This window comes from Caretta caretta, chromosome 3, assembly GCF_965140235.1.
Source record: "Caretta caretta isolate rCarCar2 chromosome 3, rCarCar1.hap1, whole genome shotgun sequence".
NCBI classification, from domain to species: domain Eukaryota; kingdom Metazoa; phylum Chordata; order Testudines; family Cheloniidae; genus Caretta; species Caretta caretta.
In genome coordinates, this window is record NC_134208.1 from 18,361,981 (window position 1) to 18,379,730 (window position 17,750).

The 17,750-nt window shown below is 44.3% G+C and overlaps 1 protein-coding gene across 3 annotated transcripts in view; it reads left to right on the forward strand.

Annotated features, from left to right (window-relative positions):
* ITSN2 (intersectin 2) overlaps positions 1 to 17,750 on the forward strand; it is a 129,860-nt gene that overhangs the window by 97,701 nt on the left and 14,409 nt on the right. For all 3 annotated transcript variants that reach the window (XM_048845652.2, XM_048845654.2, XM_048845653.2), the window contains 2 exons: positions 9,192 to 9,313; positions 16,698 to 16,804. In XM_048845652.2, the coding sequence (XP_048701609.1) occupies positions 9,192 to 9,313; positions 16,698 to 16,804 (229 nt within the window). The remainder of the gene's footprint in view (positions 1 to 9,191; positions 9,314 to 16,697; positions 16,805 to 17,750) is intronic.

A 17,750-nucleotide genomic window follows, 5' to 3' on the forward strand; every position in this document is an offset into this window, starting at 1 on the left:
CTCCATCTAGCACTCTCAAGCAAAGCTTATAAAGATTCTTCTGCCATGTCTATTATTAATTAAGTTTATTAGAGTCGGGCATAAGGACCAATCAAGAACAGAGCCACATTGTACTAAGCACTCTATAAACACAATAGTAGACACCCCCTGACCAGAAGACCGTGTAGTCTAAATGCAGGTAATATCCAATTACATTAACTCTCTTTCTAAATGTGTTTTACATCTGAAAGTATCCAGTTTATCTTTCAAATTATGTCTACATTTTATTCACTGTTAACTTTTTTTTTTATCCTTCCAAAGTTGATCTCACCGTAAGTAAGTAACACTTCCATTGGCCGTTGAGTTTCATAGCAAGTATGTGGACTTTACTACCAATCGTAGTTACAAGCAGACAGCAGCATGAGCTAAGACAATACAATCATTGGCTTCTCTTTTTGAGGGGATATAACAGAAAATTACATTGCTCAAAGATCAGCTACTTAGGGCATGTCTATACCACAAGCTTTTGCCAGTGCAAATTATGTTGCCATAAAGCCGCCGCAGTTAGTATCATAGACGACTGGTGCCTCCCCATACGGGGGGTGGGGGGGGCACCAGCTAAAGGGGAGGACATATGACCTCCCCACGTGTCTTTGCCCTGTCCCCTGCCTGGGGCTCCCGCACTCTCCCCACCCTCTTCCCCCACCCCATGTTACCTGTGAGGGACTCTGCCCTCCCACTGCACCTGCTCCCCCCCAGTACATTCAGCTGCTCTCCCTGGCAGCAAGACCCAAGCGGGGAGTGGGACGGAGCTGCTCCTGGTCACTGCTCTGTGCAGTGTAGCCAGCTGCCTGGGAGAGAGCCTGTGTGGGGAGGGGCAGCAGCGGCAGTCTGCTGCCTGCCCGGGCTTGGCTTCTGGGGACAGGGTCTGAACATGCCGGGAGGGCGGAGGGGCTCTGGCTTTTGCTCGGCCACTGTCCCTGGAAACCAAACCTGGGCGGGGGCAGCCCGCCACTGCTGCAGCCAGGCGCTCTCCCAGGCTGCTGCTGTGCTGCACTGGGCAGTGTCCCAGCGCAGCCAGAAGAGGCTTTGGCCCTGCCCCTTCTACACTGGCCCTGGCCCCGGCCCCACCCTTTCCGCTGCCGGCCCACCCACTGACACGTCGCCTCTGGTTAGTATATTGCTTGTGTGCACATACTTGGCTCCTTTTGTCAGTACTGCGCAACTCAACAGGAGCTCTTGTTTTGATGTGCAGTGCATCCTGGGTAGGTATCCAAGAGTGTAACTTGCCACTGTCCAGTACGCTGTCTTACAGGAAGTTTTGGCAATGCATGGTGGGGCAGCAACAAGTTGTGTTGGTGTGACTGGAACTGTGGGGTCAGGTTCCCATCATGCAACTTTCTCCACTCCATAATGCCCTCTGTATCTCATAATTTTCACTCCTGTTTTGAACCTCCCATGAACCAGCATGGAACTTGTCACTGTCTGCCAGCTCTGACAGAAGCATGGAACCTGCACAGCTTTGCAGTGTTATCATGAGCACTGCAAGCACAGGACACATGATCCTCTGGTATTTGCAGAGCTGCGAGAAGAGCCATGGAGAATATGACAATTTACTGGAGAGTGGACTGCTGTGGGACATAATAAGAACCAATTCAAAATTGCTGGTGGCATTCATGGAGCAGTGGCAAATGGTGGAGCACGGCTTCTGGACTCCAGAAATGAGCCCTGTCTGGTGGGATCACAGTGTGATGCAGGCTTGGGATGACAAGCAGTGGCTGTAGAACTTTCAGATGGGCAAGGACCCCATTCCTGAATCTGTCTGCTGAGCTCACCCCAACCCTTTAGCGCAGGAAGGCCAAAAAGAGAGCTGCACTGACCGTGGGGAAGCGAGTGGCGGATTGCACTGTGAAAACTTGCAGCCCTCGATTGCTACAACTCAGTGGGAAATCATTTTGGAATTGGAAAATCCACTGTGGATGCTGTTGTCACGCAAGTGTGAAGGGTCAGTAATCGTCTCCTACACAGGACTGTGTCTCTCAGCCATGTTCAGGACATGATGGATTTTCAGCCATGGGGTTCCTGAACTCCCGTGGAGTGGTAGACAGCAAGCAAATCCTTATTTTTCCAGCAGGCCACCTTGCCGCAGAGTACATCAATAGAAAGGGCTATTTTTTTATGTTTATGGAAGCACTGGTGGATCACAGGAGATGCTTCACCAGCATCAGTGTTGGCTGGTCAGGGAAGATGCATGAAGCTCACAACTTTAAGAACACAGGATTTTTTCAGAAAGGTACAGGCAGGGGCCTTTGTTCCAAACCAGTGGATTACCATTTGTGATATTGAAATGCCAATAGTGATCTTGGGGGATCCAGCCTACCCCTTTCTCTCCTGGTTCATGAAGCTCAGCAGCACCAAGGAAAGATTCCTCTATAGGCTCAGCAGCTCAGAATGATAGCTAAATGTGCTTTTGGTAGGTTGAAGGGATGCTGGCGTTGTTTACTCACAAGATTGGATCTCAGTGATAAAAATATCCCAATGGTTATAGCTGCCTGCTGTGTCCTGCATAATATCTGTGAAGCAATGGTGGAAAAGTTGCCGCCGGGGTGAAGGGCGGAGGTGGAGCGTCTGTCTGATGACTTTGAACAGCTGTCAGAAAGGCTATCAGAAGAGCTCAATGTGGAGCTATATGACTCAGGGAGGTTTTGAAAGAGTACTTTAACAGCAAGCCACAGTAATGTATTCTAGTATCAGAGGGTTGCCTTGTTAGTCTGTATCCACAAAAACAAGTAGTAGTCTGGTGGCACTATTGGTGTTAAATTAATACCATTAATTTGGGCTTGAATAGGGACTGGGAGTGGCTGGCTCATTACAAAAGCAGCTTTGCCTCTCCTGGAATGGACACCACCTCATCTATCATCCACCCCAATCGAATTGGCCCTGTGAACACTGGTGCTCCACTTGTCTCTTCTCTTCATTTGTCATTATATAATGCCTGCATCTGTAATTTTTCACTCCATGTATCTGAAGAAGTGGTTTTTTACCCACGAACGCTTATGCCCAACTAAATTTGTTAGTCTTTAAGGTGCCACTGGACTCCTTGTTGTTTTAATATATTATAATGTACTGTGCTCTACCTGTCTCTGCAGTTTGGGGCCCCAGTAGGAATTGTGTGGTGCTTGGTGTACATCTAAGAATATAACATTGGTAGTGCACCTATTAATTTTATGATGCTTGCTGTTCATCTATGGTTATTACATGGTAGTTGTCACTGATTGTATGAGTTGTGTCACAGTGTACAATAACAACTAAGTGGGTGCTTTCACTACTGTCAGGCATTCTGCATCATTTGTTGGGAACTAATAAAGATGAATTATTTCCCAACAGTAGAGTTTTATTCAGTAACAAAAACACTTCCAAAAAAATTCTGTCCAAGTTAAGAGCAAATACATTAAACCTTAATAAATTTATGGAACAGAGCTTAAAGAAGGAGAAGGAACATTCATGTCCATTTTAGCTACACATACATCAACTGTGGTTCTTACAGGTAAGCGTATCTGAAGTTGTGGTTGTCCTTAATATTGCCTGGTGTGGAGTGGTAGGGAAAGGGATGTGGCCCCTGATGCCACACTGAACATTGGGGTGTCGGGGATGGGGGAGGAGGGAGATGTAAGGAGTTCTCCATTGACTGCAAAGGGAGGCAAGTCCATGATTGTTGAACCTGTAGTTCCACAACAGTTTGCAGCCTGTTTGCTGCTGGAGATGCCCCATTATGTCCTGGTGAATCTTCCTGTTGCCCACTCTTTCCTACTCCATACAATCTGCAGTATTCATCCTCCCGGTCCTCCATTCGCCATCTGATGCAGCACTTTCTCTTCCTTATCTTAGAGACTAACAAATTTATTTGGGCATAAGATTTTGTGGGCTAAAACCCACTTCATCGATGGTTTTAGCCCACGAAAGCTTATGCCCAAATAAATGTGTTAGTCTCTAAGGTGCCACAAGTACTCCTTGTTTTTTTGGGAGTAATGGGAAATACAATTACACACTTACCTGAGGTTCCTTCCCCTGCATCGGGCTTGACCATGTTTGACTGCCAGGACTGAGTGGACTGCAGTGTAGTCTCCAACAGGTCCTGGCTCGTGACAAAGCTGGACCCTCCAGACACATGTCCCCCATCCTCTTCATGCCAGGGGGCCTGTGACTCGGGCTCCTTGGAGGTATCCATGGTGGGGTCTCCACCAAGTATGGCATGCAGCTCTTCGTAAAAGATCAACTGTTGGCTTCCCTGGCCTTCTGATATGCCTGCCGCAGTTCCTTTGGTTTCACTCAGCACTGCTGCTGATCCCTGTTGTACCCCTTCTTCTGCATTCCCCATACAATCTGCTAGTAGATGGCCCCATTTCTATGGCTGGTCTGTAGTTGTGCTTGCACAGGCTCTTCTCCCCACAAGCTCCGGAGACCCAATATCCCCTGTCTACTCCAGGCAGGAGCACATCTGGAGCGTGTAATCGGCAGTGTCAGCTGGGCAGTCGCACATGACCGTGGAGAACTGCTAGGTGTGCTCACCAAGATGGACAGTCAGGAAAAGGCATTTCAAAAATTTGCAGGGTTTTTTAAGGGAGAGAGACTTCTGGTTTCCACAAGCCCTGGACAGTAGAGTTCACAATTGTGACCAGAGCAGTCAGTGTTGGGCATTGTGGGACGGCTGCCGGAGGACCGTTCGGGTCAACATAGGTAACACAGTGTCTACATTCACACTGTGTTGACCGCAGTACATTGACCATGGCTCAATGCTGCTCGGGGAGGTGGTGTTATTATGTCGTCGTAATGGAGAGCTCATATCGGTGGGAGACCAATTTAAGAGTAGACACATGCACAGCGAGTTTGTCAAAAGACAGCTTATGTTGACCTAACTTTGTAGTGTAGACCAGGCCTTAGTAAGTCCTGACAAATGACAAAAAAGCACTACCAGTGTGAACACCCTTTGACTGCTCTAAGATCTTTATCTCGTATCCCATCAGAGCTGGAACTGAATTTCGCGTCACAAACCACAGGAAAGAGCTGAAATCTCAGATTGATAGACTTCAATCACTTAAAGCCCTGGTAGTTTATGAAACATCAGATCTTTTAAAACGCACTTTGATCTGTTGAATAGCTTGATTCCTCCTCCTCTTTAATTCTGGCTTGATTGTAACCTTGACAAACAGCTCAAGCCAAACCAAATCTGGTACACTTTTATGCATGTGCTTAACTTTACTACCATGAGTAGGTCCCATTAATTTCATAGTAAATTGGAAAAGTAAAATTAAGCATGTGCTTGTTTGCAAAATCAGAGACTAATAGAGTATTGCCAACCAGAAGCATTCAAAAATCGTAAGTCAGGCCCCCCCCAAATCATAAAGTTGTCTTAAAAAGTGAGAGTTATTTAGGAAAAAAATATTTTTGGATTCTTATTACTTGCCTTCAAGTTAAGTCAAGTCTTTAGGGTTCTTGTTTTGTAGCTTTTTTTCTGCAACCCCAAGGACTATGAGATTTTTATGAAAATTGAGATTCTCATGATTCCAGAAGCTGGGACTATAAAAAAAAAATACTATGGCAAAACTTGGCAACACTGCTAATGATAATAATGCCACTTATATAGCGTTTCTAATTTAATTGTCCAAGCTGAGAAAAATGTGTAAAGGAAAGCGCACCAGTGGTAAACAGCAAATTAGATTTTTTTAACTTATTTCTACCTTAATCAGTTACCAAACTCAGGTCCATGGAGAACTTCCTGGTGGTCAGCAGAGAGCTGGCTGGTGATACAGTCCTCTCCTGTCCCCGTTCCCCTCCTCATTGTTCCTATGTATTACACTGCATTGAAGGCAGCCAAAAATGTATTGTTTTCCTAGTACTAATTTTTCATCTAAGTAATTGCTCTAATTGTCATGAGGATGTTGCATGACACTGGTGGGTCTGTGAGACAATCTCTCTGTAAAGATGGAGTCCACAGTATGAAAAAGATTGAAAACTCCCCAAGTTAAAATATTTGCAATATAAATATAGAAATAGGCCTTTTAAAATGATGGTTTTTAACATGCTCTTGTCTCTTTACGTAGAAAATATATATCAGACTTGTCCATTTTCCCTTAAGTCTTTTATTTTCTTCCCTTCACTGTTGTCACTGGGCTTGTGAAGCATTTCTTGAGCATGGAAATAAGCTGCTTACATTGCCAGAAAGCAGTATTTGACTTGCAGGGCCTCTCCCACTTTGTTGGGTGGGGAACCACAGCAGGAGAGCAAATGTTAGCACAAGTTCTGTGTAACTGTTCAGAAGTCACAACGCCCGGGGTAGAACAGAAGATAAGTATTAGCATTATTAAAATGTCTTTGGTTATGGCTTGGTTATGATGAAGTTGGGGTTTGTCGATTCAAAATTATTCCATCCTCAAGAATTGGAACCTGAAAATGATTCTAGGAAATTCAAAAAATGAGGACTCCTCTCTTGCTTCTGTAAAAAGAAAAGGAGTACTTGTGGCACCTTAGAAACAAACAAATTTATTAGAGCATAAGCTTTCGTGAGCTCCAGCTCACTTCATCGGATGCATTCAGTGGAAAATACAGTGGGGAGATTTATATACACAGGGAACATGAAACAATGGGTGTTATCATACACACTGTAACGAGAGTGATCAGGTAAGGTGAGCTATTACCAGCAGGAGAGCGGGGGGGAAAATTGTTTCATGTTCTCTGTGTATATAAATCTCCCCACTGTATTTTCCACTGAACGCATCCGATAAAGTGAGCTGTAGCTCACGAAAGCTTATGCTCTCAATAAATTTGTTAGTCTCTAAGGTGCCACAAGTACTCCTTTTCTTTTTATGGATACAGACTAACACGGCTGCTACTCTGAAACCTCTCTTGCTTCTAATATTCTTGGTCTCGTATCACAGAATCATAGAATATCAGGGTTGGAAGGGACCTCAGGAGGTCATCTAGTCCAACCCCCTGCTCAAAGCAGGACCAATCCCCAACTAAATCATCCCAGCCAGGGCTTTGTCAAGCCTCGTAGACATTAGTGGCTTCTGGCTTATTCCAAATGGTATTCGTTTTCTCTCTCTCGCTGACTCCCAACCTCTGCTGAACTTAGTTATAAACACTGTGCGTGGAGAAGTTTTTTGTGAATATCTGGATGTTTGTCATAAGTTATCTGGACTATTTGTCTTTTCAAACCTGCTTTGTCCATCTAAACAACCTGTGGATTTTCCAGTCTAATTGGAAAGCTGTTTGCTTTATTTTTTTTCTTGTAGTTTTTGATGCAAATATTAGACCTCAATCGATTTGATTTGATTTGATTGTTTTCAAAAGCCACCGTCAGTATGGCATATATTAAATTTGTAAAGAGAAGAAAAATTAAAGGTCAGGGTTAGTTTGATGGCCTCTTGTTCGTACAGAATGTTTTGGCTAATAATTTGAGTTAAATGTTCATGTTTCTGTTTATACATCTCCCACATTCAGACAGTCACAGTGTAAAAACAAATACCCCTCCTCTTTGCTTTCAGTTTAAAAATTAGTTTTAAACATCCAAGGCGTGTGGCTGCAGCACCATGCAGTAGAACTTTGCAAAAGTGTACCGGTAACTCAGAGGCCCCAGTGTAGATTGATTATTTCTGTAAACTAATTCAGCAAACCACTTATGGCACAGAAGGGAGATGAAAAATATACACCGTCATCTAGAATACCATATTCAGTTCTGGTCACACTATCTCAGGGTTTGTCTACATGGCAAGTTAGTGCATGGCAAGCCAGGATATCTGCAGACCACTAGCTTGCAGTGCACTCACTGGTCGTCCGGACTCTTCTAGTGTGCAATAAAAATTCCATAGTGCACTCTGACATGTTCCCACGTGGACAAGCCCTCAGAAAGAACATTGCAGAGTTAGCTAGGGTTCAAAGAAGGACAACAAGAATGATTAGGCACGTGGAAACCTATCTTCATAGAGATTGAAAAGATTGGGATAGTTTACTTTAGAAAGGAGACAACTAAGCAGAGCTATGATAAAAGTATATAAGATAATGAATGGTAGAGAGACAGGAGATCGGAAGCTGTCTCACAATATAAGAACAAGGGGACGTTCAGTGTGGCCGATTCAAAACTAATAAGGAAAGCTTTTTCACTCAAGTCTTAATTAGATTGTGAAACTCATTGCCACAGGAAGTTGTTGAGGGAAAGAATTTAGTAAGGCTCAGAGAGGGATTGGATGCTTTTATGGATAAGAAGATTATCCAGAGAATTATCATAGTTAATGCTAAAAAAAGAGTTTTGGTGGGGATAAAAATCTCATGTTTCAGGGTTTAAACCAGTCTATAATTAGGATGAGACTTTCTTGGGGACACAGATTATTCCACATATGCCTGCTGTGGAGTTCTTGCTGCTTTTCTGAAGCATCTGATGCTTGCCAGAGACAAGATAGATCCACAGTTCTGATTCAGTGTAGCTGTTCCTGTGTAGGCATATGTTTAAATCCGTCCCTATTGAGTGAAGTGCTTAATCACATGCTTACCAGCTTTGCTGAAGCAGGGCCTAATTGGTTAAACTTGTTTGTTTGTCTGTTTTTAATTCAAGGATACTGCATCATAAAATGTATTTAACATTAATGAATAGGTACAGTTGAGTTCTAATTATTGAATGCTTCATGTATGCTAGTAAATGGTCTGTAATATAATCATTTGCTATTAAAATATCAGTATTTTCTAAACAGAGTGGAAAACCTGAGATTTCAGTTACCAAAGAGCAGTAACTATTTTGGCAAATGTGCTGCCATTTTAATGCTTGATTTTCAGGGGTTCTGATCACTTGTAACTCCCATTGACTTCAGCTGGAGTGCTAGGAGCTCAGCGCTTTTGAAAATCAAACAATAAGAGACCACTGTGTATGTTATAAAAATAACGAAGACTGAGTAATACAAGAATTTACTACATATATCTATTTCTTTTTGCTAAGACATGAGACCACTCTTTTTTGTGAGAATTATCAGTTTTTTCAGTTTAGAAAAGTAAGCGTTACTGACAGCATTCATTTTAAACGTATTATGGGCTTAGAGCCTCAGCTGGGTTAAATGATTGTATCTTCACTGAAGTACATAATACTGTAGCCATTTATATAAGCTGAGCATCAGCCCTTACAAGTTTAATAGGACCTGAATGACTTGAAATATTTACTTTTCTAGGGTGTGCTGATCTCCAAACTCTTGATACTATGCAACCAATGGAAAGGAAAAGACAGGGCTACATTCATGAGTTGATCCAGACTGAAGAGAGGTACATGGACGATCTTCAGCTTGTCTTAGAGGTGAGAGTTACTTGGAAACAAAAGGTGTTTTAAACAACTGTCACAGCAAAGTCTCTTATCTTCAGTGTCTCGTCCTTATCAGATGATCATTATGACATTTGATTCCTAGCTGAGTGGTGTAAATCTATGCAGTCTTAGGGCTTGTCTTCACTACAGGAGTAAATCGACCTAAGTTATGCTACTCCAGCTACGTGAATAATGTAGCTGGAGTCGACGTAGCTTAGGTCAACTTACCCCGGTGTCTTCACTGCGCTGCGTTGACGGGAGATGCTCTCCGATCAACTTCCTTACTCTTGGAGAACTGGAGTACCGGGGTCGACTGGAGAGCGCTCTGCCATCAATTTAGCGGTTCTTCACTAGACCCGCTAAATCGATCCTTGCTGCATCGATTGCAGCAGCATCCATCTACCCATAGTGAAGATCAGCCCAGAGATGTGAAGGCTTTGATGTTTTAATAACATACAACATGGCAGAGTATGTTTTCTCATTATATCAACTCTTCAAGTACTGAGAATTGCCATGTTTTCTAAAGGAAAACTGCCAAGTTTGCATTGTAAGACCAGTGCAACTGATTGCTATTCTGTCACTCAGTGCATGTCTACATTGTGCTGGCAAAGTGCTCTAGTGGCATGTGATTTTTAGAGCTTTCTAACGTGTTGCGTTCCAGCTGTCCCATATAGACCCTGCTGGCGTGGTGTAAAAGGCACCTAGTTTACATTAATGTAGTCTTGTGGGGCAGTTAGAGCACTTTACATAACACACCTCTCTGGCAAGCCATGCCGTGTCGCGCAGACAAGCCCTTTGACAGCTATTGTCTGGAGTCATCTTTTACATAACTCTGCAAGTTCTCCTTTGCTGGTATCTTCAGAATATTTGAAGGAAGCCAGCCTGTCCACAGTGCCTTACCAAATTTCATTCAAGCCAGTCACTAAATTGCTTGCTCTGGGACTACATTGCTGCTTCAGTATTTATCTTCTTCCCCTAGAAAAATACCCCTTTCCCTCTGGCATTACCCTCAGTTGTGGTTCCTAAAGCAAAAAAGCAATTTAAATATTTTTGCAAGTACTGCACTTTCTCTCACTTGAGTAACTCTTTCCTTCTAAAGGACTTTCTGACTTGGTATTTAGTATTTATGTATCACCCTTTACCTTCAACGTTGGTCTGAGGCATTCAAATATTATGGTGATGAGCGCGGTATAAGTACCTATATAGAACAGAATCGTCTATAGAGGTCAAAGTGCTTTATAAATGTTAACTAGTTCTCACATACTATCGGCATGGGATAGGTAAGTATTGCCTATATTTTATAAGTGGGAAAACAGAGGCAGTGGGTGAGCAACATGTCCATGGCTGAAGGGGAAACTATCACAGTTCAGGGTAACTGCACCTGAATTCCTCCTCCATGGTCCAGCAAGGGCACCAACTCTTAGGCTTCTTTTCCCCAGCTGTGTCTCTCTCCCTTCTGACCAGGGTTTTTCCAGGATCCACCGTTCCCTGCCTACACTGAGGGGCAAGTCCCCAACAAGACAGACTGGCTCACCAAGCCTTCTCTCAGGAGGATATAAACAGCGCAATTACCCACAGTTAATTTACAACAGAGCCCTTTCTAAACAATCATATTTATTGTTAGGGTAAAAACATTACAGAGAAAACACATTAAAAACAATACAAGAACCTGCACGCTTGTTAATAAGACCAGAGATCACCTCAGTGCCAACAAGGACTCCAGCCCGTGAACAGTCCTTTAAACCCCACAAGGAGTTCTTCTGTTGTCACAAGTTCATAACAGCTGTTAGCTCAGCACAAGCACATGCCTGAATCTGTCAGTCATTTTTTCATCTAGTTTGGGCCTCTGGTCTGGTCCTCATATAGCAGGTGAACAGCAGACAGTGGGTTTCTCCTCAGGGTGCAGCTTCAAAAGGATGGGTCCGCAGGTGAGACATTGCCTACCCCTCCTCCCAAATATTTCCTAGGGGGAGCACTTACTTTGTGTCTAGCATGGCGTTTCAAAGAGCCCTTTGAAGCTCATTACACTTCCCAAGGTTGACATTAGTCACCTCTCCTAGAGTAGTTATATACAGTCCCACAGTAACACGTAAACATGTGCATGTTTAATACAGTGAGCTCCTCAGATACTTAAGCTTTGTCCAGGATATTGCCATTACTTTCCCAGGAACCAATATCAACTCTGGATTAGGACTCAAGATTCCTGCTTCAGTCATACCCACCTGTGTTTGAGTTGAAATGTTTACTTTCTTTTTACTTAGCATGGTGTATCTGATCAGATGTGCCTTTGTGACTGCCACCAACACACTGCGAATTGAACTAGAGCCTTCCAGAGCTGAAGGCATGAGTCTCTGCAGCTTGAGCTAAAGAGCCAGGCACTCTTGTTACGAGAGGAACGTAACAGATTCTCATTCTTTGTGGATTGAGCTCAGAGTGGGAAACATTACATGCACTGACTGACCCGTGAGTTACACGTTGTTTGTACCTGATTGTTCTTCTTTGAGTGCTGGTTCCTGTGTTCATTCCACACCTGGGTAAAGATGTGTACTATGTGTCTCAAAAATTCCAGGATTTTTATTTTAATTCTGCTTTCCCCTGTGCTTCTCACATCCACTGGGAGCAGAAGAAATAGAAACATTGAAATATTGCCTCTAACTCATCATGAGTCTCAATAGTCCTGATTCTGTCAAAGCTAAGGGATTCTGGAAATTTCAGAGAAGCCAGATTTGTAAGATTTTGAGCTACATTTCAGACCGTAAAGATTTAGATAAACTTCTGAGACATTTCTAAGCTCTGAATTAGAGCTTAGAAATAAGCTCCGGGGGAAGGAGACTAAAGCCCTGAGGTAAGTGGGGAAGCGGGATACCGGGAGGAAGCATGAGCAGGAGCGTCTGAGAGGGGAGGGCTCCTGCCTCATACTGAGAACGAGGGGTGATCAGCGGGTTATCTCAAGTGCCTATATACAAATGCACAAAGCCTGGGAAACAAGCAGGGAGAACTGGAGGTCCTGGCAAAGTCAGGGAATTATGATGTGATTGGAATAACAGAGACTTGGTGGGATAACTCGCATGACTGGAGTACTGTCATGGATGGGTATAAACTGTTCAGGAAGGACAGGGAGGCCAGAAAAGGTGGGGGAGTTGCACTGTATGTAAGAGAGCAGTATGACTGCTCAGAGCTCAAGTATGAAACTGCAGAAAAACCTGAGAGTCTCTGGATTAAGTTTAGAAGCGTGAGCAACAAGGGTGATGTCGTGGTGGGAGTCTGCTATAGACCACCGGATCAGGGGGATGAGGTGGATGAGGCTTTCTTCCGGCAACTCGCAGAACCTACTAGATCGCAGGCCCTGGTTCTCATGGGCGACTTCAATCATCCTGATATCTGCTGGGAGAGCAATACAGCGGTGCACAGGCAATCCAGGAAGTTTCTGGAAACTGTAGGGGACAATTTCCTGGTGCAAGTGCTGGAGGAGCCAACTAGGGGCAGAGCTCTTCTTGACCTGCTGCTCACAAACCGGGAAGAATTAGTGGGGGAAGCAAAAGTGGATGGGAACCTGGGAGGCAGTGACCATGAGATGGTCGAGTTCAGGATCCTGACACAAGGAAGAAAGGAGAGCAGCAGAATACGGACCCTGGACTTCAGAAAAGCAGACTTTGACTCCCTCAGGGAACTGATGGGCAAGATCCCCTGGGAGAATAACATGAGGGGGAAAGGAGTCCAGGAGAGCTGGCTGTATTTTAAAGAATCCTTATTGAGGTTACAGGGACAAACCATCCCGATGTGTAGAAAGAATAGTAAATATGGCAGGCGACCAGCTTGGCTTAACAGTGAAATCCTTGCTGATCTTAAACACAAAAAAGAGGCTTACAAGAAGTGGAAGATTGGACAAATGACCAGGGATGAGTATATAAATATTGCTCGGGCATGTAGGAATTAAATCAGGAAGGCTAAATCACACCTGGAGTTGCAGCTAGCGAGGGATGTTAAGAGTAACAAGAAGGGTTTCTTCAGGTATGTTGGCAATAAGAAGAAAGCCAAGGAAAGCGTGGGCCCCTTACTGAATGAGGGAGGCAACCTAGTGACAGAGGATGTGGAAAAAGCTAATGTACTCAATGCTTTTTTCACCTCTGTCTTCACGAACAAGGTCAGCTCCCAGACTACTGCACTGGGCAGCACAGCATGGGGAGGAGGTGGCCAGCCCTCTGTGAAGGAAGAAGTGGTTCGGGACTATTTAGAAAAACTGGACGTGCACAAGTCCATGGGGCTGGATGCGTTGCATCCGAGAGTGCTAAAGGAATTGGCTGATGTGATTGCAGAGCCATTGGCCATTATCTTTGAAAACTCATGGCGATCGGGGGAAGTCCCGGAAGACTGGCACTACATTAGCCTTTTTCCAATCTTTAAAAAGAGGAAGAAGGAGGATCCTGGGAACTACAGGCCGGTCAGCCTCACCTCAGTCCCCGGAAAAATCATGGAGCATGTCCTCAAGGAATCAATTCTGAAGCACTTAGAGGAGAGGAAAGTGATCAGGAACAGTCAGCATGGATTCACCAAGGAAAAGTCATGCCTGACTAATCTAATTGCCTTCTATGATGAGATAACTGGTTCTGTGGATGAAGGGAAAGCAGTGGACGTGTTATTTCTCTGCTTTAGCAAAGCTTTTGACACGGTCTCCCACAGTATTCTTGTCAGCAAGTTAAAGTAGTATGGGCTGGATGGATGCACTACAAGGTGGGTAGAAAGTTGGCTAGATTTTCGGGCTCAACGGGTAGTGATCAATGGCTCCATGTCTAGTTGGCAGCCGATATCTAGTGGAGTGCCCCAAGGGTCGGTCCTGGGGCCGGTTTTCTTCAATATCTTCATTAATGATCTGGAGGATGGTGTGGATTGCACCCTCAGCAAGTTTGCGGATGACACTAAACTGGGAGGAGTGGTAGATAAGCTGGAGGGTAGGGATAGGATACAGAGGGACCTAGACAAATTGGAGGATTGGGCCAAAAGAAATCTGATGAGGTTCAACAAGGACAAGTGCAGACTCCTGCACTTAGGATGGAAGAATCCAATCCACCGCTACGGACTAGGGACCGAATGGCTAGGCAGCAGTTCTGCAGAAAAGGACCTAGGGGTGACAGTGGACGAGAAGCTGGATATGAGTCAACAGTGTGCCCTTGTTGCCAAGAAGGCCAATGGGATTTTGGGATGTATAAGTAGGGGCATTGCCAGCAGATCGAGGGACGTGATCGTTCCCCTCTATTCGACATTGGTGAGGCCTCATCTGGAGTACTGTGTCCAGTTTTGGGCCCCACACTACAAGAAGGATGTGGAGAAATTGGAGAGAGTCCAGCGAAGGGCAGCAAAAAGGATTAGGGGTCTGGAACACATGACTTATGAGGAGAGGCTGAGGGAACTGGGACTGTTTAGTCTACGGAAGAGGAGAATGAGGGGGGATTTGATAGCTGCTTTTAACTACCTGAAAGGTGGATCCAAAGAGGATGGATCTAGACTATTCTCAGTGATAGCAGATGACAGGACAAGGAGTAATGGTCTCAAGTTGCAGTGGGGGAGATTTAGGTTGGATATTAGGAAAAAACTTTTTCACTAGGAGGGTGGTAAAACACTGGAATGTGTTACCTAGGGAGGTGGTGGAATCCCCTTCCTTAGAAGTTTTTAAGGTCAGGCTTGACAAAGCCCTGGCTGGGATGATTTAGTTGGGATTGGTCCTGCTCTGGGCAGGGGGTTGGACTAGATGGCCTCCAGAGGTCCCTTCCAACTCTGATTCTATGATTCTAACTGAACTTCTGAATCTCTAGAGGTTCACCCATCACTAGTTAGGGCCTCTTTGAGCCCCTTCACCATGGCAATGCTCTTAGTAGGGGAGTATTCTTTTGTGGTGGTTTTCTTTAATTTGTTTATTCAGATTTTTCAAATTGCACCCATTTAGGGTTCTAGATGCATGTACAATACACTGTATAAGTACCGGTACATATCAAACAGTGGTCAGGATGGCACAATAGCAATATTGAAATCCTCCTAATTCTTTCCCTCAGGAGTTATCTGGGACGTTGTGTGTGCCCCAAAGAGTGAGCTCATGCTCTGACATTCTAAGGCGTTAGCAAGTTCCAGAGTCTAGGGCCAACTACTTACAGTGCCCTGCCCCAGTCCTCTGACAAACCCCTCCAGGACTGTAAATTCAAATGTTGATTTCAACTACACAAAGAGACATGATATCTTAAGGTACATTGGGCTCAAGCCAACAAAGAGCTTTATAGATCAAGAGCTTTTTGCTTTCTTCCTCTACTTTCTTCCAATCCACTTGCTTTCCCTCCTCCATCTCTTGTAGAATTAATCTGTTGCTGCATGGTATAAATTCTCATTGGGTAATGGTTCTTTCCAGTTCTTATCTATCTTCTGTGTGCTTCTTCCCTACCAGTTCTCACTGTACTGCATCTAGGATCCTTTAATTCTTCTGAATGTTACACAATGAGAAAGCAATGTTTGCTCCCCGGCAGTCTCTCTAATTATAGCATTATGGCAGGTGTCACCAGGAGGTGCTGCTGCATGTAGTCTTCCAAATTATTTTTTCTTAGTGTGTGAGCAAAAGTTAAGTCTTAGGAAGCCATGCTGTGGTGATGATAGTTTGGGCTATGCAAAGTTCTGTGTAAAAGTGGTGGGTTCTTGGACAGGAGCTGTGCAAGCACCAGCAGAGTATACTCTCCTGTCTGGGCTCTGATTAAATTAAATTCTTGAAGCAAGGATGGTTTGTGGTTAGGGCGATAGCCTAGGACCTGGAAGAGCTGGGCTCAGTTCCCAGCTCCGCCATAAACCTCCGGTGTGACCATATGGAGCCATATAAGTACTTACGAGAGAGATCTAGATAGGCAGAGTTTTCCTCTGGAAACCAGGCATTGGTGTTGAGCTGAGCTTCCTGAAAGAAGGTCTTCACCTGCATGCTAGTTGACTGTCACTGTTCCGGGACTGGCTGTATATGTGTAAATAAAAGAAGTTATGTTTGAGTATATCCAGACTCTGCCTCACTGATTTTTTTTGCCATGGTGAAGCCCATCTGCAGGGCCCTGACACCTGCTACCTCTTAGCAAAGAGGTGATGCTGGTGTCAGAATGCAATACTGCTTTGGAAGAAGGGGCAACCATAGGAACACACAGGAAGCATCTGTAGGAAGTGACCTGGAAAAAAATTCCATTAAAGAGCTTGCGTGTCTGCAGTGATTCTCAGGAGAAATGAATGGGTGGATACCACAAAGTTCTGAATGCATCAGTGCATTAAGTTTCAGACCATTAATAATTTAAGAAAAGACAGCTGGCCATGTTCTGCTTTCTCTGTGTTTGAAGTTGCTCACATATCTGTTCTTTGACTGTAGGTTTTCCAGAAACGAATGGCTGAATCAGGCTGTCTCACAGAAGAAGAAATGGGATTGATCTTTGTTAACTGGAAGGAGCTCATAATGTCTAATACAAAGTTACTTAAGTGAGTACAGCTAGCATGTGTGCCTCCTAAAAGAGAGCCAACTAATGTCTAAGCTTTCCCCAAAATGATAATGTATTCTCCCAATCCACTCGGCAGGAACTGGTTTTCTTGTAAGGCGTGGTCGACACTAGAAAATTAGGTTGGCATAATACGTCAATCAGGGATGTGAAAAATCCACAACCCTGAGCGGCATAGTTATGCCAACCCAGGTTCTCGTGTGGATGGTGCTAGGTCAATGGAAGAAGTCCTCCATCGACCTAACTACCGCCTCTCGGGCAGGTGAATTACCTGCGCCGACAGGAGAATCCCTCCTATCACCGTAGGTAGTGTCTACACTGAAGCGCTACAGCAGCAGCATTTTAAGTGTAGACAGGCCCTCAGTGTTTCTGCTCCTGCCTCAGAGGCTCGTTCACCTGCACATCCATCAATGTGATAATGCCATCATGTGCCAGCAATGCCCCTCTGCCATGTACATTGGTCAAACTGGACAGTCTCTACGTAAAAGAATAAATGGACACAAATCAGATGTCAAGAATTATAACATTCATAAACCAGTCAGAGAACACTTCAATCTCTCTGGTCACGCGATTACAGACATGAAAGTTGCGATATTACAACAAAAAAACTTCAAATCCAGACTCCAGTGAGAGACTGTTGAATTGGAATTCATTTGCAAATTGGATACAATTAACTTAGGCTTGAATAGAGACTGGGAGTGGCTAAGTCATTATGCAAGGTAACCTATTTCCCTTTGTTTTTTCCTACCCCCCCCCACCCCCCGTTCTTGTTAAACCCTGGATTTGTGCTGGAAATGGCCCACCTTGATTATCATACACACTGTAAGGAGAATGATCACTTTAGATAAGCTATTACCAGCAGGAGAGTGGGGTGGGGGGAGGTATTTTTTCATGCTTTGTGTGTATAAAAAGATCTTCTACACTTTCCA